The sequence below is a fragment of the Stegostoma tigrinum genome, chromosome 11 (genome assembly GCF_030684315.1).
Source record: "Stegostoma tigrinum isolate sSteTig4 chromosome 11, sSteTig4.hap1, whole genome shotgun sequence".
NCBI lineage: Eukaryota > Metazoa > Chordata > Chondrichthyes > Orectolobiformes > Stegostomatidae > Stegostoma > Stegostoma tigrinum.
In genome coordinates, this window is record NC_081364.1 from 20,727,662 (window position 1) to 20,750,303 (window position 22,642).

A 22,642-nucleotide genomic window follows, 5' to 3' on the forward strand; every position below is an offset into this window, starting at 1 on the left:
CCCTCATGATTTTATAAACCTCTATAGGGTCAACTAATGCTCCAGGAAAAAAGCCCCAGCCTATTCAGCTTCTCCCTGTAACTCAAACACTCTAGTCCTGGCAACCTCCTTGTAAAAGCCAAGCAAACTGTGGAGACTGTAAATCAGGAACAAAAACAGAAGTTGCTGGAAAAGCTCAGCAGGTCTGGCAGCATCTATGAAGAAAAAAGTCAGAGTTCTGAGGAAGGGTCACCGGGCCTGAAACAGTAACTGTGATTTTTTTCTTCACAAACTTGTAAATCTTTTCTGCACCTTCTCAAGTTTAACATGCTTCCAGAATTGTATGCAGTAATCTAAAAATGGTCTCACCAAAATCTTATACTGCTGCAACATGACATCCCAACTCCTAAACTAATAATATGACCAATGAAGGCAAGCGTGCCAAATGCCTTCTTTGCCACTCTGTCTGCTTGCAACTCCAATTTCTAGGTCCCTTTATTCGGCAACACCATCCAGGGCCTACCATTAACTGTGTAAATCCTGTGTTAATTTGCCTCACCAAAATGTAGCACTAAATTATCTAAACTGAATTCAATCTGCCACTCCTTTGTCCATTGGCTCATCTGATCAAGGTTCTGTTGTACTCTGAGATAACTTTCTTCTCTGTCCATTACACCATTTATTTTGGTGTTGTCTGAAAATTAACTAACCATGCCTCCTATATTCACATCCAAATCATTTATACAAATGATGAAAAACAATGGATTCACCATTGATCCTTGTGGCACACCACTGGTCATGGGCCTCCAGTATGAAAAGCAACCTCCATCATCACCCTCATCACCTACCTTCAGACCAATTTTGTATCCAATTGTCTAGCTCCCCCTTCATCCAAAGTGATCTAACCTTGCTAAACAGTCTACCACATGGAACCTTATCAAATGCTTTTCTGAAGTCCATACATAAGTCTACTACTCTGCCTTCATCAATCTTCTTGGTAACCTCTTCAAAAATCTCAACCAAGTTAATGAGACATGGTTTTCCATGCACAAAGCTGTGCTGACCTGAATGGCCCTTGCCTTTTCAAATGCATGTAAATCCTGTTCCTCCGAATCCCCTGAAGCAACTTAGTGATCACTGGCTAAAGCTCACCAGCCTATAGTTTCTTGGCTTTTCTTTACAGTCTTTTGTTAAATAATGGCAGCGCATTAACCAACCTCCAGTCTTCTGGCTGTCAATGATATAAATACCGTAATTCTTCCACAATTACAATCTCCTACTGTATTTCTATGGTTTGTGCTTCCTATATGGGGAAAAGGTCCACTCCGTTAAAGACTTGTGTAAAGGAATTCCACTGTCCCTTTTTACAGAGTGCTCCAAGTCCCATTATGTTCATTAGGTATAAACTACAGACTACCTGTAGAGAGCAGTGTAGATGAGATTCTTCCTACAGCCAATCACCCCAATTACTTAACAGGTTTTATCCAGTAGTTAAAAGCTTCAAATAAATAATTTTAATGTTTTTTGCAATACACTGCTTTCATCATATTTATTGCATATACGTGGGTAAAACAACAGTTGGATTATTCAAATAACGGTCACAGCAAAGAAATACAGTGATTCCAAAACAGTAAATCTGCGAACAAATTGCATGACAGTTGCATTAACATGGAAATCTTTTCCATCGATACGTATGATATATATAAAGTCTATGTGTCTAGATATGGAAATGAAAAAGTAAACTACATGGTAAGGTACACAGCAACTACTTAAGATTTCTGTCCTAACTGTAAGTGGTCAGAAGGATTTGTACTGATAACAGTAATACTTACAATGGCAGAATGCCATTCGGTTTTTTTTAATCATCCACACTGAACCACAGGGTTTTAAAGCTATCATAGAAACTATCCAGAAATCCACAGAAATGTTTTGGCTTAGCTTCAAAAACAGATGGGAAACACATGAGCTTTTAAATTGCATTTTTGATATTTGGTTGGGAGTTGCATGAAGTGATGATCCATAAGCACTTCTGTTTGAACATTATCTGATTGCTGGAAAGGATCCTCCTTTTTATATAAAGGAACATTTCTTTTTCAATTAAGTGTATCATTTGATTTAATTTCCATAGATTTCTTTGCATAATCGATGTTGGAATAAAAATCTACATGAAACTGCACGATTTTGTAGCAACAGCAGTATCATCTAAGCTTGTCTCAGGTATGTAGAAATCTCAAAGGCATTTACTTTTAAAAATGTTTTAACTTATACATTAAATTAATTTAAAATTTTGATCAGTAAAGTAGAAATCAGGTATTCAAGCTGTGCTTTGTGATTTTCCATTTATTTCTTAAATATATATTAATAATTGGTTGTGAAACTCATTGAGATGTCCTGAAAGCGTTTGAACGTCCAGATACACCAAATATACGAATTGTGAAAATATTCTATGTTTGCAATACCTTGTGAGTCAAATTGATCCTACACTTTACTTATTGTCGTGAGAAACAATTTGATCATGGTTGAGCAAGTTATTTTAGATGCATTTCATGGTCAAAACTCTAAATTTTGAAATTACTTAAAATATTGCTCATGATAAAAAAAATTGTAAAGCAAAAATGCACTTCAACTAGATGAATATAAATATTGAAACACAATGCAAAGTATTGTCCATTTTTATAGTTGAATTATTCTTAAAAAGTAATGCTTCCTTACTGGACAAAATACATTACAACATTAGGACAGCACAGCGGCTCAGTGGTTAGCGCAGCTGCCTCACAGCATCAGGGACCCGGGTTTGATTCCACCCTAAGGCGACTGTGTGGAGGTTGCGCATTCTCATTGTGTCCACGTGAGTTTCCTCCCACCTTTCAAAGATGCGCAGGTTAAGTGTATTGGCCATAGGATGCAAGCTTCCAGAGATACAGTAAGGTTGTGAGTTGACTGGAGTGCTTTTTGGTGGGTCAGTGTAGATTTGATCGGTGAATGGCCTGCTTCCACACTGCCAGGATTCTATTTGTTGAAACTTCTGAGTTTCTCTTGCAACCAATGTGTAAAAAGATCTTACTAAAAGGAGACCAGCAAAACCTCTCTCTCCACAACTGCTAATCAAATTTTGTATTTTGTTAATGCTTTAAGTACATTTTTGAACATTCACAGATCCTATTAGATAATTGGTAAAAGAACCAGGGTGTGAGGCAGTAGGAATGAGGGCTTTTGTAAGCACAGTGAATTGTTACAGATTAAAATACAATGCCCAATTGGGTGTATGAGTTTCCACACCAGCTTTCAAGAGGGTAAAGTTGTAAAATGTGATTTTCAACTATAAATACCAACTGGAAACAACTGGAGCAAGTTGTTCTACTTGTAGAAGCATTAATGTGTTAGGTTTGGTCAAGCGTATGATCAACATGACAACATCACCATAAAGAGGAAATTAGATTCATAAAACTGTATTTGAGGCAAAAAATATGCTAATTGTTCTGATATGTATTTTTAATATTCTACAACATGTTGAAATCTTAAAATGAAAGAGACATCTAAGTGTTACTGCAATAGAAGGTAACAGATAGAAAAAATTTGGACTGAATATACTCATATAAGCAACACAATCCTCAGTGAATGCTTACATTTCTATCATAACCTCTTGCAAAATATTTGGCATCTGTTTATTTTATATTGTCATACCTTGTTATGACATAAACTCCTATTAATTACCCAAATAAAACCAATTCATACAAGGATAACATCTCTGTCCTAAAATTCAGTCCAACCATTGTTTATTCCTATCTTGCATACACCAGATCTTAAATTTATGCCACTAAACTCATCAAAACTGAAAAAAGACTTGAGGTAGCAATCATATGCTTTTAATTGAAAGAAAAATGGTCAAATCTCCCTTGAAAACCCTTTCAAACAAATGTTCTAATAAGTAAACTTTATCTTGTATTTACAATCCAGCCTCGTCAATAAGTTCTGAGCAAGGGTAACTGGACCCAAAATGTTAACTCTGATTTTTTTTCCACAGATGCTGCCAGACCTGCTCAGCTTCCAGCAACTTCTGTTTTTGTTCCTGATTTACAGCATCCACAGTTCTTTCAAGTTTTTAATCTTCAATAAGTAGTCATTGATTTCTAGGTTTCTCCTTGAGGAGTTCTAAAATTGAGAAGGATGGCTTTCAACTTTTATAGAGTTGTAAGACTCACTCATCAGATGCCGATTATAATTAATACCTGATTTCCACTTCATTAACTTTTAAGGAATGAAGAACCACGCAGACTGCATGAGACATAATTTAGTATGGTTCACTTTTTAGCTCATGCCAGCGTTAGTAAGCTCAGCAAATAACTTGTTCTACCATCCAAAGGAAAATGTTTTCTGACTACAGGATGCTCCCAGGGATCAGAGCAGTTCTCTTATTCAAGAGAACCAAAGAACTGAGGATGCTTGAAGTCTGAAACAAAACTGGTCTCAAAATATTGACTCTGCTTTGTCTCCACAGATGCTGCCAGACCCGCTGAACAACTTCTGTTTTTTTCTTCCTTTATATCTGTTAAAAACTGAATGCATGGCAAAGTCCCTCTTCTTTTAGCTTTCCCATGTTACAAAAGGTCACAAAGGTGCTGGCTGGTCATCTGACTATCAACCAACATGTTTAGATATCCTTCCAACCACTAACCAGTCCATTTATTCAGGTTGGGGACTGGCAGAAATACACTTTGGCTGTCCTGCAATGGGTTTTTTCATCGCCAACAAGTTGAACACTGGACCTTCCAGCTCATAGACAGGACAGCTCCACACTACCTCCTTTGGCCAGACACAGCCAATTAATTTTTTAAAAGAGAAGGGTACTCTTGCCCTTCCATAAAGGAGATTCTTTTGTAAATTAGAAAAAGCATTGCAATGCAAATTGTTAGAAAAAAATTTGCTTTTTCACTTGTAGGGTTTGCAGACCATACAGGATACTCTGAAACAGGAACACTCTGTTAGTACCAAGTTCTTCAGCAAACTACTCCTCAAAAAAGCAGTGATTTTTAGCACTGAATTTAGTTAACATTAATCACCTTTATTGAGTGTTTCAAGTCAATCATCATTCAAAATGTTGACTCTGCTTGCATGGGTCTATCTTATCTGGAAACAAAACATTGTATAAATAAGGTTTCCACTGCACTTCTGAAAAAACTATTCCTTGCAGAACAAAATTAGCCGAGGAATTTCCAAAATTACTTTTAGGTGATAGAACGTTAGTACAGAAAAGTCAGTAATCAAGGAGTTAATAGTCATGTAAACATGAAGACAATAAAAGATAGACAGTGTAGCCAAATGCTTTTTCACAAATGCAACTCAAAGCTTGAATCAAAGGCATGATCGCAGAACAACATTATGTCATGCGTTTTTATAACGTCTACATGCTACAAGTCATGCACTCTATGGTGCTCATTAGAGAGACATTGCTTTCTTTAGTGAAAATGCAATAGAGCATCATTAGCATATTGTAAAAGCAAAATTATCTGTGAAAAGAACAGGAAAGTTGATGCTTCAGATACAGACTCATCATCGAAAATGGAGATAGTACAGATGCACAGTATTAAACGAAAAGTGTGAGGGACCACAGATAAAAATAGAATCACTAGCAAGTGCTTCAACTTAAAACAGATGACATTTAAATGGCAGATGTGATATTAGTATCAGAGACCAAGACATTTATGAGATACAGAGAATGGATGGCAAAATGGAAGCTCTGGCCGGCAAATATTAAATGATGGATAAGCAGCAAATCAGAAGAAGCTTCAGTAACCAAAAACCCAGAAGCAAACATTTTTTGTCTTGGAGGATACAGATCATCTCGACTGCATAATGGATTGATACAGTGTTCACGTTCATTTTTTCCTGCAACACCCTGAAATGTGTTCACACAGTATACCACATTGCCAGGATTGCCTGCCAAAGAGAAAATGAATGCTCTAATTAAAATCTCAAAGTAATTAAGGTCAGATGGCTTTAAAGTGATTAACAGAGAAATCAAAATATAGTCTTGGGAAATATGTTGAGGAGCATTGGAAGTTATATGATCAAAGACAGTGAGTTTAAATGATAGCAGGTCTGGCAGCATCTGTGAAGTAGAAAACAGAGTTAACATTTCAGGAACGGCAGGAAGTGCTACACGTGCCCCCACACCTCCTCCCTCACCCCTATCCCAGGCCCCAAGATGACTTTCCATATTAAGCAGAGGTTCACCTGCACATCTGCCAATGTGGTACACTGTATCCATTGTACCCGGTGTGGCTTCCTCTACATTGGGGAAACCAAGCGGAGGCTTGGGGACTGCTTTGCAGAACACCTCCGCTCGGTTCGCAATAAACAACTGCACCTCCCAGTCGCAAACCATTTCAACTCCCCCTCCCTTTAGATGACATGTCCATCATGGGCCTCCTGCAGTGCCACAATGATGCCACCCGAAGTTTGCAGCAACAGCAACTCATATTCCGCTTGGGAACCCTGCAGCCCAATGGTATCAATGTGGACTTCACCAGCTTCTAAATCTCCCCTTCCCCCACTGCATCCCAAAACCAGCCCAGTTCGTCCCCTCCACCCACTGCATCCCAAAACCAGTCCAGCCTGTCTCTGCCTCCCTAACCTGTTCTTCCTCTCACCCATCCCTTCCTCCCACCCCAAGCTGCACTTCCATCTCCTACCTACTAACCTCATCCCACCTCCTTGACCTGTCCGTCTTCCCTGGACTGACCTATCCCCTCCCTACCTATACTCTCCTCTCCACCTATCTTCTTTTCTCTCCATCTTCGGTCCGCCTCCCCCTCTCTCCCTATTTATTCCAGAACCCTCACCCCATCGCTCTCTCTGATGAAGGGTCTAGGCCCGAAACGTCAGCTTTTGTGCTCCTGAGATGCTGCTTGGCCTGCTGTGTTCATCCAGCTTCATACTTTATTATCTTGGATTCTCCAGCATCTGCAGTTCCCATTACCTCTCAATATTGATTAGATTAGATTCGATTCGATTCCCTACAGTGTGAAAACAGGCCCTTTGGCCCAGCAAGTCCACACACCACCCGTTGAAGCATCCCACCCAGACTCGTCACCCTATAACCCACACACCCCTGAACACTACGGGCAATTTAGCACGGCTGATCCACCTAGCCTGCATATCTTTGGACTGTGGGAGGAAACTGGAGCACCCGGAGGAAACGCACGCAGAAACGTGGAGAATGTACAAACACCACATAGACAGTTGCCCGAGGTGGGAATCGAACCCGGGTCCATGGCGCTGTTAATCACTGAGCCACCAAGCTCTCCCATGTCCCAGACCTCACCCCACACACCAGGCCTTGTTACCACATAGCCTGCCATTACACACCCCCGCCCCCCCGCCTCCGATGTTAGTCACTAACAGTCCCCATTAACAACTATTCACCCTCCTAGCCTGATCGTTAGCAACTCCTTTGTCCGTCCAATTGTCTTTCTCTCTCTTCGGGCTCCATCCCATTGTTTACTCCCTCCCCACCCACCTCCCTACTTTCCCTAGATAAACTGATGTTTTTCCAGCCACCAGCAATTCTGAGGAAGGGTCACTGGACCCGAAATGTTAACCCTGTTTTCTCCTCCGCAGATGCTGCCAGACCTGCTGAACTTTTCAGCAACTTTGTTTTTGTTCTTGATTTACAGCATGTGTAGTTCTTTTGGTTTTTGTTTGTGTTTTGTTTGGATTTGAGATGGCAAGTGAGAGGGATCTGGAGTGTCATGCTTGAGGACAGAGTGAAAGTACATGCCAAAGTTGTCATATCATCCAAATTTAATCTCATTTTTCTTCATTTGACGAATGCATGTTCGCAGGTTAGATCAGCAATTTTTGTCATCCCTAGTTGCCTTGGAGGAGGTAGTGGTGAGCTACCTTCTTGAACCACTGCAGTTCATTTGGTGTTGGGTACCTCCACAATGCTTTTATAGAGGGAGCTTTGGCTTTTTGACCCATTGACACTGAAGGAATGGCAAAATGTTTCTAAGTCAGGATGGTGAGTGGCTTGGAGGGGAACTTGCAGGTTGTCGTACTCCCATTTATTAGCTTCCTTTGTTCTACTGTATGGAAGTGTTTGAGAGTTGAGTAGATACAGTCTGAGGAACCCTGGTGAATTTCTGCAATTTCCTGAAGATGACGCACACTGCTGTTACTGATTGATGGTGGGGTAGTGGCTGTGTCTGTCAATGTGGTACCAACGGAACAGGCTGCACTGATCTGGATAGTGTCAAGCATCTCAAATATTGTTAAAGTTACACTCACACAGGCAGGTAGTGGGTGCTCTGTCACACTCCTAACTTGTGCCTTGGAAATGGCAGGCAGGCTTTAAAAGAAGGTGAGTTACTGTCTGCAGGATTTCAAGCGTCTGATCTGTCCTTGCAACTACAGTATTTAAATGAAGAATCTAGTTCAGTTTCTGGTCAATGCTAACCCACAGAGCGTTGTAAGTGTGGGGTTCAGTGATTATAATGCCATTGAATGTCAAGGGGTGATGAATGAAGTCTTTCTTGTTGGAGACGGTTATTGCCTAGTACTTGTCAATTGTCAGCCCAAATCTGTGTATTGTCCAGGTTTTGCTGCATTTGGAAATAGACTCCTTAAATATCTGGAAACTCACAAATGGTGTTCATCATTGTACAGTCATGAGTGAAAATCCTGACTTCTGACCTTTTGGTGGATGGAAGGTCACCAAAGAAGAAGCGGAAGCTCACGACTCTGAGGAACTCCTGCAGAGATATCCTGGAGCTGAGGTGACTGACCTCAAAAGCCACAACTGTCTTCCTTTGCTTCAGGAATGACTCCAATCAATGGAGCAATTTCCAGAATTCTCAATAACTCTAGTTTTGTTTGGGTTCTTTGCAAAGGTTCCTTCCTGCCACACTCATTCAAACTTGCCTTGATGTTCAGCACAGTCACTTGCATCTCATCTCTGAATTCAGCTCTTTTGTTAACATTTGAACGACGGCTATAATGAGGTCAGAAGCTGAGTGGCCCTATCAGGATGCAAACTGAATGCCAGTGAGCTGGTAACTGAAAAGCAAGTCCTCATTGACAGCACTGTGATGACCTCTTCCCATCACTTCACTGATGACCGTGTAGACTGATGATCTGGCAATTAGCTGATTGGATTTGTTCTACTTTTTGATCACAGGGCATAGCAGGCAATCTCCCTCATTGCCAATTGTTGTCACTGTACTGAAACAGCTGGGCTAGCAGCACAGCAAATTCAACAGCATACATATTCTAATTTTTCTAGAATCTGCAACACCTGGCATGTAACCTTGCACTCTTCACTGAACCAAGGCTGATTCCCCTGGCTTGATGGTAGAGGTAGAGTCGGTAGACAGGTTTCAGCTTATGTCCGAGTATAGTTCTACTTCTGCTGATGGTCCACATTGCCTCATGGATGCCCAACTTTGAGTTGTTAGGTCTATTCAAAATCTATGCAGTTTGCATGGCGGTCATGCCACACCATACTATGCAGGGTATCCTCAATGACCATGGTCACTCCTACTGATACTATCATGGACCGAGGCATCTGTGACAGGCACACTGGTGAGGATGAGGTAAATTCTATCTTTCCTACTTGTTTGTTCCTTTATCACCTTCCATCGACCCAATCCAGCATCATGTCCTTTAGGACATGTCAGCTTTGTCAACAGTGGCATAATCAAGTGTTCTTGTTTATGGATTTGAAATCCCTTGCCACCCTGAGTGTTTCCTTCAAATGGTGTTCAATCTGAAGGAATGTGACCTTATGACCCGAGAGGAAGCTCTATGTAGTAAGCTGCAGCACATTTCCATGCTCATGTCTTAACTGCTGACATGGACTTCATTAGGTCTGGAGTCATGGTTGAGGCTTCCCAGTGCCACACCATCCTGGCAGTACACCTGTGAAGTGATGCAGCATCTCTATGCCGAAATGTTGATAAGAAGGACCTTGCACAGTTTGCCATTGTCACTTCCTGGTTGATACCAAATAGTCCATCCACTTTCTTTCCTTTTTTGAGACATTTGAGCGGTTTGATACAACTGAATGGCTTACAAAGCTTTTTCATGGGGCAGTCTAGAAACACATGTAGGACAGACTAGGAAAGGATGGCAGTTCTTCACCAGCTTCAAAATCTCCCCTTCCCCCACCGCATCCCAAAACCAGCTCAGTTCGTCCCCTCCCCCCATTGCACCACACAACCAGCCCAGCTCTTCCCCTCCACCCACTGCATCCCAAAACCAGTCCAGCCTGTCTCTGTCTCCCTAACCTGTTCTTCCTCTCACCCATCCCATCCTCCCACCCCAAGCCGCACATCCATCTCCTACCTACTACTAACCTCATCCCACCTCCTTGACCTGTCTGTCTTCCCTGGACTGACCTATCCCCTCCCTACCTCCCCACCTATACTCTCCTCTCCACCTATCTTCTTTTCTCTCCATTTTTGGTCCGCCTCCCCCTCTCTCCCTATTTATTCCAGAACCCTCACCCCATCCCCCTCTCTGATGAAGGGTCTAGGCCCAAAACGTCAGCTTTTGTGCTCCTGAGATGCTGCTGGGCCTGCTGTGTTCATCCAGCCTCACATTTTATTATCTTGGATTCTCCAGCATCTGCAGTTCCCATTATCAAGGATGGCAGTTTTCCTTCCTTAGAGGGCATTAGTGAACGAGGTGGGCTTCTATAACAATCAACAATGATTTGATGGTTATGGTTTGACATTTAATCCCACCACCTGCTGTGGCAGAATTCAAACCCACATCCCCAAACATTACCTGGATCACTGGTCCAGTGACAATACTACTAAGACAACATCTCACCATATCTACAAAATAAGCAACAAACACAATACACCAAGTTGACAAAGAACACGTACATTACTTTCTTATCACAACATGTCTTCAGCATCCTGAGAGATAAATAAGAATGTGCTGCATTCGTAGCATTTAACGAATAAGTGACAAGGAAGAACGATCAATGGAAAGATGAACCAGAGAAACAAAGTTCTACTCAAGGCAGAAAATGGATAGCAAGGAAACATACATTTGCTGGTGGGCATTCTTGGTTATAGCATAAATTTTAGAAGGTTAACTGTCAAATACAGGGGTTGGTGGGTTGAAATGTCAGGACTAATGTGATTCCAAACAATTTAGAAAGTTGGATTTGAGAAAAAGCAAAAGAATTACGTAAGATCCAGAGGATGGCCCTGTCTATCAAGGTAGAAAGGAACCTCTGCAAGGAGAAAAAGAAATTAAAAATCACCGTGATGGTGGTAAAAAGAGCATTAGTGACTGTGCACTGAGCCAATAGGTTTGCCTCTGCAGAAGCTCAGGCAAATAATCAGTATGGCATGATAACAGATGTTGCACGGCAGCAGTATTCACTTTAAGTTGTTTAATTTATATTCATATCTATTGTCCTGATAATGTGGTACACTCACTGCAAGAGATTTAAATATTCAACTTCCAAATGTAATCACAACTCTTTAGAAATAGCTACAAGATAACAAATCATGTTTTAAATACAGGCAACATTCTAATACTGTTTTATTATTTCTTTCTTCATTTTGTTGAAGGAAAATATTACCATTTAGGATTCAATATGAGATCATTTCTGTTGCTATCCATTGTGGCTCTATATTCAGCTAAACCACTACTTCGGAATGAATTTCTTCACTTCCTAGTAGAGCACGATATTATGCTCCAGGATCCTCCACTGAACTCATCTGATATGATTCAACCACAACCAACACCAAGCCCACAACCCACCTTAGCTGATCTATTTTTCAAATGTCCTTCAAAATGTCGGTGCCAAATACGGGTAGTCCAATGCTCTGATGCTGGTAAGTTAATTTACAGTTCAACCCTTTACTTGTAAAACAAACGTTAGCATTCTGTCAGTTCTCAACCTTAATTTCTTTTAGTTTCAATTAAAATTGGATGATTGTTCCCATTTGTAACAAGTATCAGATTCCTTTATTTCATCCTTACTTTTCTACTTTTTCCTCTATTTAGCATTTTGACTTCCACTAAAAAACATTTTATGGATATCTGGTACGCTCAACTAGAGCTTCTAAGGGACTGTTTGTCATACACAGACCATTAATATTAGCACAATATACAACTGTAGTGGATAAAGCATTATAGTTGAGGTTAATCCAAGAAATATCTACACTGTTAGAAATTGTAACGTCCTATCAAGTTGACAATACTTTCTGGTCTCCTCAAACCAAATATTTATCACCCATCATGCACTCATAGAAAAACACTGATAAATTTCAATTTGCAACACAATCTTGGTGAAGATTCTGATAGAGACTAAAATGCTGAGAATTGATAACACATGTGTAACATGGACTGAATAACTGACAATCTAGTTATGTGTTATCCATTAGGGAACAGTGACTCCAATAGGACAGAGTTCGTCAATAAGATAGAGAGTAGTTTCTGAGATTAGGGTCCTGACTTTAAAAAAAGGAAATTATGATGATATAAGATGCAAGCTAGCTATGATAAACTGGGGATCATTATTTAAAAGGAAGACAGTACATAAGCAATATTTACAGAGCTCACGGACGAACTGCAGAAGTTATTCATCACACTCTGGCATACAGGTATATAAAATAATCAGGAAATGTGGTGAGGCCATGGCTAACAATCGAAATTAGAGGTAGTATAAATAAATCCAATGAAAAGGATACAAATTAGTTTAAAAAAACAGACATGAGGTTTGGGAACAGTTCAGATTCCAGCAGAGAGACATAAGAGACTGGTTTAGAGGATGAAAATAGAGTATGAGAGCAAGCTCAAAGGGAACATACAAATTTCTATAGGTATGTTAAGAGAAAACGATCAATGAAAATAGATATCATTCCCCTACAGTCAGAAACAGGGGAATTTAGATTGGAGATGGAAAACCAATTAAATTCATACTTTAGTTTTGCTTTCACAAAGGAAGGCACAAATAACATCCCAAAAATATAGGGGAAGACATAGCACAATGGGAAGAAGGAGCTGAAAGAAATTAATATTAGTAGGAAAATGGTGTTGGAGAAACTAACAAGATTAGATGCAGGTAAGTCCCCGCAGTTTAATAAATTTCATCGCAGAGTACTTAAGAAAGTAGTCCCAGAGGCAATCAAGTGTCAACAACACTGTGGTCTGGAGCCCAGACCAGGTAAGAACAGCAGCCTTCTTTCACAGAAAGGCATTAATTTCATACAGTGATTGAGTCTCATAGCATGGAAACAGATCCTTTGGCTCAACTCATCCATGCCGACCAGTTTCCTAAACTGAACTAGTTCCATTTGCTTGCATTTGGCCCACATCCCTCTAAATTTTTCCGATCCATGTACCTGTCTCAATGTGCTTTTAAATGCTGTAACTGTGCTCACCTCTAGCAGTTCTTCTGGCAGTTCATTAAAAAGAGGCCCCTGAGATCTCTTTTTAATTTTTCCCCTCTCACCTTAAACACATGCCCACTAGTTTTGGACTCCTCTATCCCAGGGGTAAAGACCAAGGCTATTCACCCTATCCGCACCCGTCATGATTTTATAAACCTCAACAAGGTCACCCCTCAACTGCTTACACTCCAAGGAAAAAAGTTCCAGCCTATTCAGCCTCTCTTTGTAACTAAAACCATCCAGTCTCGGCAACATCCTTGCGAATCTTTTTTGCACCCTTTCCAGTTTAATAACATCCTGCCTACAGCCGGGCAACCAGAATAGTATGCAATAAGCCAAATGTGGCCTTACCACCTGACCAATGTCTTAACAGCTGGAACATGATGTCACAACTCCTGTACTCAATGCTCTGACCGATGAAGCAAGGGTGCCAAAAGCCGCCTTCACCACCCTGTCTACCCAGGATGCCACTTTCAAGGAACTACACACCTGTATCCCTAGGTCTCTCTGTTCAACAGCACTCTCTAGGACCACTAATTGTTGAAGTCCTGCCCAAGTTGTCTTAACAAAACACATCATCTTGCATTTATCTGAATGAAAATTGCCATTCCTCGGCGCACTGGCCAGTTGATTAAGATGCTGTGGTAGTCTTAGATAACCTTCTTTACTTTCCAACAATATTAGAATCGTCCGCAAACTTACTGACCACAGCTCCTACATTCTCATCCAAATCGTTTATATAAATGACAAACAACAGTGAACCTAGCACTGATCCTTGTGGCACACTGATGGTCACAGGCCTCCAGTTTGAACAACAACACTCTACCACCTCTGCCTCCTCCCATTAAACCAATTTTGCATCCAATTGGCTAGCTCTGCCTGGATTCTGTGAGATCTAACCTTACGAACCAGTCTACCATGCAGAACCTTATCGAAGGTCTTGCTGAAGTCCATGTAGACAACATCTGCTACTCTGCCTTCATCAATCTTCTTGGTCACCTCTTCAAAAACTCATCAAGTTTGTGAGACACATCCTCCCAATCACAAAGCTATACTGACTGTCCCTCATCAGTCTTTGCTTTTCCAAATGCGTTTAGATTTTGTTTCTCAGAATCCACTCCAACAACCTATGTCACTGACATTAGGCTCATTAGTCTGTCATTTCCTGGCTTTTCCTTGTAGCTTTTCTTAAATAAAGGCAGAAGATTAGCCTCTCTCCACTGTTTGAGCACCTCACCCATGTCTGTTGATGATACAAATATCTCTGCTAAGTTCCCCGCAATTTTTTTTCTAACATCCCGCAATGTCCTGGAATACACTTGATAATGTCCAGGGGATTCACCTACCTTTATGTATTTTAAATCTCCAGCACCTCCTCTTTTGCACTGTGGGTTCTTTGAAGCAAATGGGTTTTTATGACAATGGCTTTATGGTCATCATTAAACTAGGTCAAATACTTCTTCTCTCTTGAATTCAAATTTCACTACCTGCCCAGACCCCAGAACTTTACCTAGATCTCTCGATTAACAGTCCAGTGAGAATACCACTAGGCCATTGTCTCCTGTAGCAAATGTATCCCCACTATCGGAGAGGTGGCAGAGGGAAAACAGCAAATTACCGACCTGTTGGTAGTGGGAAGAATGCTAGAGTCCATCTTGAAGGTGTAATAGCAAAGCATGTGGAAGTTAGTTTCAGGATCAGACAGAGTCAGCATGGATTTATGAACAGAAACTCATGTTTGACAAATCTACTGGAATTTTTTTGGAGATGTAACTAATACAGTGGACGGGGGGAGCAACTTGATGTGGTTTACTTCGATTTTCAGAAAGCCTTCCATTAGTCTCACATAAGAGACAAGTGTGCAAAATTGAAGTATATGGACTTGGAGATCACATATTGAAAAGAGTTGAAAACTGGTTGGCAGACAGGAAACAAATTCCAGGAATAAACAGGTCTTTTTCCAAGTGGTAGGCAGTGACGAGTCCGGTGCAACACGGATCAATGCTTGGACCCAAGTTATTCAGAACATGTAATAATGGTTTCAATGAAGAAACTACCTGTCATAGTTTTAAGTTTGCAGATGACACAAAGCGTGGTAGGAGAATATGGACGAGTGAATCAAACTTGAGGAGAAAGCACATAACTGTATAAAACTGAGAGTAGATCAGTTGACTGGGCAGAATATAAAGAATGGCAGAGATGATAAAAGGTTAACCAGGACAAATACTGCACAAGAGAAAGCTGCCAGAAATGTAGAAACAGATATCAAGTGCTTCTATAAGTATCTTAAAATGAAAATGTACGTAGGCAAATACATGACAAAATTTAATGAGGGGAAAAAAAAATGGGGTTATTCACTATAGTTGCAAAAACCAGCAAGCAGGCTATCAGTTGAATGGCAATAGATTGGGAAAAGGGGAGGTGCAATGACACCTGGGTGTCCTTGTACACAAGTTGCTGAAAGTAAGCATTCAGGTAATGCAGGTGATGGAGAAGGCAAGTGGTATAATGCCTTTCGTAGCAACAGAATTCGAGTATAGCAGCATGGACGTCTTGTTGCAAATGCACAGGCTTTTTTTCAGGCCAGACCTGGAGTACTGTGTGCAGTTTTTATCACCTTATTTGAGGAGTAATCTCAGAGAAACATATAAAATTCTAACAGGATTAGACAGGGTAGACGTAGGAAAATGTTCTCTTTCACTGTGGTGTCCTGAACCATTTACTGAAAAATTCCAAGGCACTCATTACTTACCTTTCCCCTCATCAGTGAAGGCAGATGGCCATTTGTCTGAACAAGATTTAAAAATCAGCAATGTTCAGAATCTTTGAGTAAAGAAATTAAGATTCATGAGGGAAATAATCTTGTATATTCAATAGCTCCAATATTAAGAGTTAACAATACAAATATATGCATTAAATGATCTTTATTTTCTTTCACACAGATAAATCAGTTCATGCCCAAACTGAGGATGTCTTCATCCCATAGGGAGTCCAAAGCATCAAAAATTTATAACAAAATCATAAAGCATAATGTCATAGAGCGGTACAGCATGGAAACAGACCCGTTGGTCCAACTCGTTTCTGCAGACCAGATGTCCGAAATTAATCTGGTCCCATTGCCAGCATTTGGCCCATATACCTCTTTTAATTCATGTACCGATACAGATGCCATTAAATAATGTAATTTTAGCAGTCTCCACCACTTCCTCTGGCTCATTCCATACACTGACCACTCTCTGCGTAAAAAAGTTGCCCTGTAGGTCCCCTTTAAATCTTTCCCCTCTCACCGTAAATCTGTGCCGTCTAGTTTTCAACTCCCCTAACCCATGGAAAAGACCTTGGCTATTCACCCTGTCCATGCCCCTCATGATATTATATAAAGTCACACCTTAGCCTCCGAAAATCTAGGGAAAACAGCCCTAGTCTATTCAGTCTCTCCCTACAGCTCTAACCCTCCAAACCTGGCAATATTCTTGTAATTTTCATATAAGCCCTTTCAGGATTCTCAACATCCTTCCTATAGCTGGGGAGACCAGAGCTGAATACTTGGACCTTATCCAAAAGTGGCCTAACCAATGATGTCCTGTGCAGCTGCAATATGACCTCTCAAATCTTATACTCAACACATTGACCAAAAAAAAGGCAAGCACACCAAATGTCTTTTTCCCAATCCCGTCTACTTGCGACTCCAGTTTTGAGGAACTATAAGCCTGGACTCCAAGGTCTCTTTGTTCAGCAACATGCCCTGGGACCTCACCATTAAGTGCATAAGTCCTGCAATGATTCACCTTTCCAAAATGCAGCACCTCACATTTATCAAAATTAAACTCCATCTAACACTCCTCGGCCCATCGGCCGATCTGATCAAGGTTCCATTGTACTCTGAGGTAATCTTCTTGGCTGTCCACTATACCACCAATTTAGGCATTATCTGCAAACATAATAATCTGACCTTCAATGTTCATATCCAAATCATTCATATAAATATCAAAATGCAGTGGACTTAGCACCAATCCTCGTGGCACACCGCTGGTTACAGGTCTCTAGTCTGAAAAGCACCACCACCACCACACTTGTCTACCTTCGAGCCAGTTCTGTATTCAAATAGCTAGTTTTCACTGTATTCCACATGATCTAACTTTGTTACCCAGTCTACCATGTGGAACCTTGCTGAACACTTTATTGAAGTTCATATAGATCACATCCACCGCTCTGTCTTCATCAATCCTCTTCCTTACTTCTTCGAAAAACTTACTTAAGTTAGTGAGATGCGATTTCCCACACACAAAGCCATGTTGACTATCACTAGTCAATCATTTGTTGCATCTCACTCTGCAGGCATGTGGCAACAGTGAAGAGATGTCACCTAACCTGTACTGACGAACCAGAAATCTTAACATAAAAATGCTGTGGCCACCCTTGCTCATTTATAAATTAAATCAGAACATGCACAGTCAGCTTAAACGTACAATAAAGTCACTATAATAAATTTATAGAATTTTCCTAGCACATGCAATTCTTGCTGTAGATTTACAAACAGGAGCAGAAGTAGGCTCATTTGACTCTTTCAAACCTGCTCTGCCATTCAATAAGGCCATGGCTGATCTGTGGACATTTCAATTCCTCATTTCCAGCTACTAATGATGACTTTTAACTTCATTGCCTAACAACGATATCTATTTCCACCTTAAAATGTTTAATGATCCTGCCTCCAATACCTTCTGATGCATTTGGCTCCAAAAGTTTCACAAGTCTCTGAGAGGAAATATTTCTCCTCATCACTATATTTAAAGAGTGACCCCATAATGTAAAAACTGCACCCCCTAGTTTCTGACTCATACAAATAAAGCAAACATGGTTCCCCGGACCAGCTTGTCAAGACTATTCAAGGTTTTATAAACATCTATCACATCACCCCTTTTTTTCTGAGCTTCTAGAAACATAAACGTAGTTTGTCTAATCTTTCCTCACAAGGCAAACCACTCTTTCCAAGTATCAATTGAGTAAACTTCCTTTGAACTGCTTTCTCAAATGAGGAGGCCAAACTACATACAGTATTTGAGATATGCTCTCTCCAAAGCATACATAACAGTAAGGCATTTGATAAGGTTCCCCATGGAAGGCTCATTCAGAAGGTCAGGAGGAATGGGATACAGGGGAACTTAGCTGCTTGGATACAGAATTGGCTGGCCAACAGAAGACAGCGTGTGGTAGTAGAAGGAAAATATTCTGCCTGGAAGTCAGTGGTGAGTGGGGTTCCACAGGGCTCTGTCCTTGGGCCTCTACTGTTTGTAATTTTTATTAATGACTTGGACGAGGGAATTGAAGGATGGGTCAGCAAGTTTGCAGACGACACAAAGGTCGGAGGTGTCGTTGACAGTGTAGAGGGCTGTTGTAGGCTGCAGCGGGACATTGACAGAATGCAGAGATGGGCTGAGAGGTGGCAGATGGAGTTCAACCTGGATAAATGCGAGGTGATGCATTTTGGAAGGTCGAATTTGAAAGCTGAGTACAGGATTAAGGATAGGATTCTTGGCAGCGTGGAGGAACAGAGGGATCTTGGTGTGCAGATACATAGATCCCTTAAAATGGCCACCCAAGTGGACAGGGTTGTTAAGAAAGCATATGGTGTTTTGGCTTTCATTAACAGGGGGATTGAGTTTAAGAGTCGTGAGATCTTGTTGCAGCTCTATGAAACTTTGGTTAGACCGCACTTGGAATACTGCGTCCAGTTCTGGGCGCCCTATTATAGGAAAGATGTGGATGCTTTGGAGAGGGTTCAGAGGAGGTTTACCAGGATGCTGCCTGGACTGGAGGGCTTATCTTATGAAGAGAGGTTGACTGAGCTCGGTCTCTTTTCATTGGAGAAAAGGAGGAGGAGAGGGGACCTAATTGAGGTATACAAGATAATGAGAGGCATAGATAGAGTCGATAGCCAGAGACTATTTCCCAGGGCAGAAATGGCTAGCACGAGGGGTCATAGTTTTAAGCTGGTTGGTGGAAAGTATAGAGGGGATGTCAGAGGCAGGTTCTTTACGCAGAGAGTTGTGAGAGCATGGAATGCGTTGCCAGCAGCAGTTGTGGAAGCAAGGTCATTGGGGTCATTTAAGAGACTGCTGGACATGCATATGGTCACAGAAATTTGAGGGTGCATCCATGAGGATCAATGGTCGGCACAACATTGTGGGCTGAAGGGCCTGTTCTGTGCTGTACTGTTCTATGTTCTATGTTCTATGTTCTATAACTGAAGAATGAGATCCTAGTTTTATGTTCAATTTCTTTCATAATAAACGATAGCACTCATTAGCAGTCCTTGAGCATTTAAAGCACTTGTATGTTTTTTTTATTGCAACTTGTGTGCAAGATGACTCTTCCCTTGGGAATTCTGTGGTTATCCTCAGCTTAAGTAGTACTTTACTTTTGTATTCTTTCAGAAAATGTGCACAATTTTATATTTCCCACATTATTCTCCATCTGCCAGATTTTTGCTCACTCACGCAGCCCATCTTTATCCACCTCTATACTGTTTGTCCTCTTCACAAGATACTTTCCTACATATCTTTGTGCCTTCTGTAAATTTAGCTAGTATTGCTTCAAACTGCTCATCTAATTCAAACAAATGAACAAGGAAGAAGATGAGGCTACTCAGCCATTCGAGCCTGGTCAGCCATTCAAAAAGTCATTGGCATATATTGTAAAACGCTGGGGTGCCATCACATATCCTTGTGGACTCCATTCGTCACATCCAGCCAATCTGAAAAAGACACATTTTTGCATGTGCTCTGTAAGCCAGCCAGCTGATCTGAATGTTACTGTCTATTTTAAACTTTAACCTTTGTCAACTGCCTTCTGAAAATCCAAGTACGGTACATCAATAAATTCCCCAGCACCCACACTGCATGATATTTATCAAATATTTACCAATAAATTGGTAAACAATTATGCTGGTTGTTTTTGATTACCTTGAGTTTTTCCAAGTGCCCAGTTTAACTTCCTTAGTGATCAATTCTGACATCTTCCCCATGATAATGGGAACTGCAGATGCTGGAGAATCCAAGATAACAAAGTGTTGGGCTGGATGAACACAGCAGGCCAAGCAGCATCTCAGGAGCACAAAAGCTGACCTTTCGGGCCTAGACCCTTCATCAGAGAGGGGGATGGGGAGAGGGTTCTGGAATAAATAGGGAGAGCGCGGGAAGCAGAGCGAAGATGGAGAGAAAAGAAGATAGGTGGAGAGGAGACTATAGGTGGGGAGGTAGGGAGGGGATAGGTCAGTCCGTCTTCCCTGGACTAGTCCCATCGAGACTGTCAGCAGTTTGAACAGTTTGCTCAGCATTGTTTTCCCAGAATTTCATTAAGTTCTTTTATTCCATTAACCTCCTGATTTACAAGTATTTTTGGGAATCCTTTAGGTATCCTTTGAAGTGAAGACAAAAGGAAAATATGTAATCATTACGAGCATCATTTCCTTATCATATAATATAAACTCTCTATTTTAACTCTCAATAGGGCCTAGGGAACATAGAATACAGTGGGAGTAGGCCATTTGGCCTGAGTCTGCTCTGCTATTCAATATGATCATGGCTAAACACCAACATAACATTCTGTTCCCACTTTGTCCCATATCGTTTCATCCCTTTAGTCTTAAGTGTAGATTACTTCGAAGTCTTCAATGTTTTGGCCTCAATAAATTCCTATGGCACAGAATACCACAAGCTCACCACTCCCTGATGAAGAAATTTCCTCTCATCTCTGTCCTGAAAGGCCAACCCACTTATCCTTACTGTGTGACCCCTGGTTCTGGACAACCCAGTCATCAAGAACTTCCTTCTTGCACTATGCTGTGTAATCTTGTTGGAATATTATGTTTCTATCAGATGTGTACATTTCTGCTTGTTTTGCTAAATTCTGGTGAAGAAAATCCTAACTGATCTAGTCGCTCGCTCAGTCCTGCCATTCCAGGAATCAGTTTGGTAAATCTTCCTGCACTCCCACATTGCCAGAACATCCTTCCTGATAAAACGACCAAAACTGCACAAATACTCCAGGTATGCTCTTAACCAATGTCATATACAGTTGTAGCAAGACATTTCTGCTCCCATACTCAAATCCTCTCACTACGAAGGCCACATTCTTCAACACCTGCTGCACTGACATGTTTATTTTCAGCGACTGGTGTTCAAGGACACAAGGTCTCATTGCATCTCCCCTTTGCCCTGATCTATTGCCATTCAGTTAATATCAAAGCAGAAATTGTTGCTGAAACCCAGCAGGTCTGGCGACAGAGTTAATGATTCAAGTCTTCATCAGAACTCACAGCAGCTAGGAATAAGTGGTCATTATGCTGAAGAAAACATTGGCATTATTGAACTGGACATGAAATTCAAGAGGCCACAGAGTCCCCAGGTGGAAAATGTAGTGCTGGTCTTCAAGTTTGCTCTGAGGCTCACTGAAACACTGCAGCAGCCTGCGATAGAAATTTTGGCGTGGGAATATGGTGGTGTGTTGACGTGGGCAGCAACTGGAAGATTGAGGTTTTTGTTACGGAATCTATGTGTTCTGCAAAGTGGTCACTTAGTTTACATTTTGTCTTCCTATGTAGAGAAGACCACACTGCGAACAGCAGTGTGACAGAAATGGTTGCTTATGATTCTTTGGATGCAGAAACCAGTGGGGTGGTGAGGACCAAGGACACCCTGTTATTGCTGCGCGAGGGTAGAGAAAGGGTGACAGCAGAAGTGCAACTAAGGGTCATAGAACATAGAACATAGAACAGTACAGCACAGAACAGGCCCTTCAGCCCACAATGTTGTGCCGACCATTGATCCTCATGGATGCACCCTCAAATTTCTGTGACCATATGCATGTCCAGCAGTCTCTTAAATGACCCCAATGACCTTGCTTCCACAACTGCTGCTGGCAACGCATTCCATGCTCTCACAACTCTCTGCGTAAAGAACCTGCCTCTGACATCCCCTCTATACTTTCCACCAACCAGCTTAAAACTATGACCCCTCGTGCTAGCCATTTCTGCCCTGGGAAATAGTCTCTGGCTATCGACTCTATCTATGCCTCTCATTATCTTGTATACCTCAATTAGGTCCCCTCTCCTCCTCCTTTTCTCCAATGAAAAGAGACCGAGCTCAGTCAACCTCTCTTCATAAGATAAGCCCTCCAGTCCAGGCAGCATCCTGGTAAACCTCCTCTGAACCCTCTCCAAAGCATCCACATCTTTCCTATAATAGGGC

General features: G+C 41.3%; 2 protein-coding genes across 2 annotated transcripts in view; one reads left to right on the top strand and one right to left on the bottom strand.

Annotated features, from left to right (window-relative positions):
- The window catches only part of cenpp (centromere protein P), a 307,375-nt gene that overhangs the window by 79,797 nt on the left and 204,936 nt on the right, over window positions 1–22,642 (bottom strand). The gene's annotated exons all lie outside the window — the stretch shown is intronic.
- Window positions 1–22,642, top strand: part of aspn (asporin (LRR class 1)) — a 62,801-nt gene that overhangs the window by 4,642 nt on the left and 35,517 nt on the right. The window contains exons 2-3 of the mRNA XM_059649642.1: window positions 2,108–2,196; window positions 11,568–11,834. Of these exons, the coding sequence (XP_059505625.1) occupies window positions 2,145–2,196; window positions 11,568–11,834 (319 nt within the window). The 5' untranslated portion in view covers window positions 2,108–2,144. The remainder of the gene's footprint in view (window positions 1–2,107; window positions 2,197–11,567; window positions 11,835–22,642) is intronic.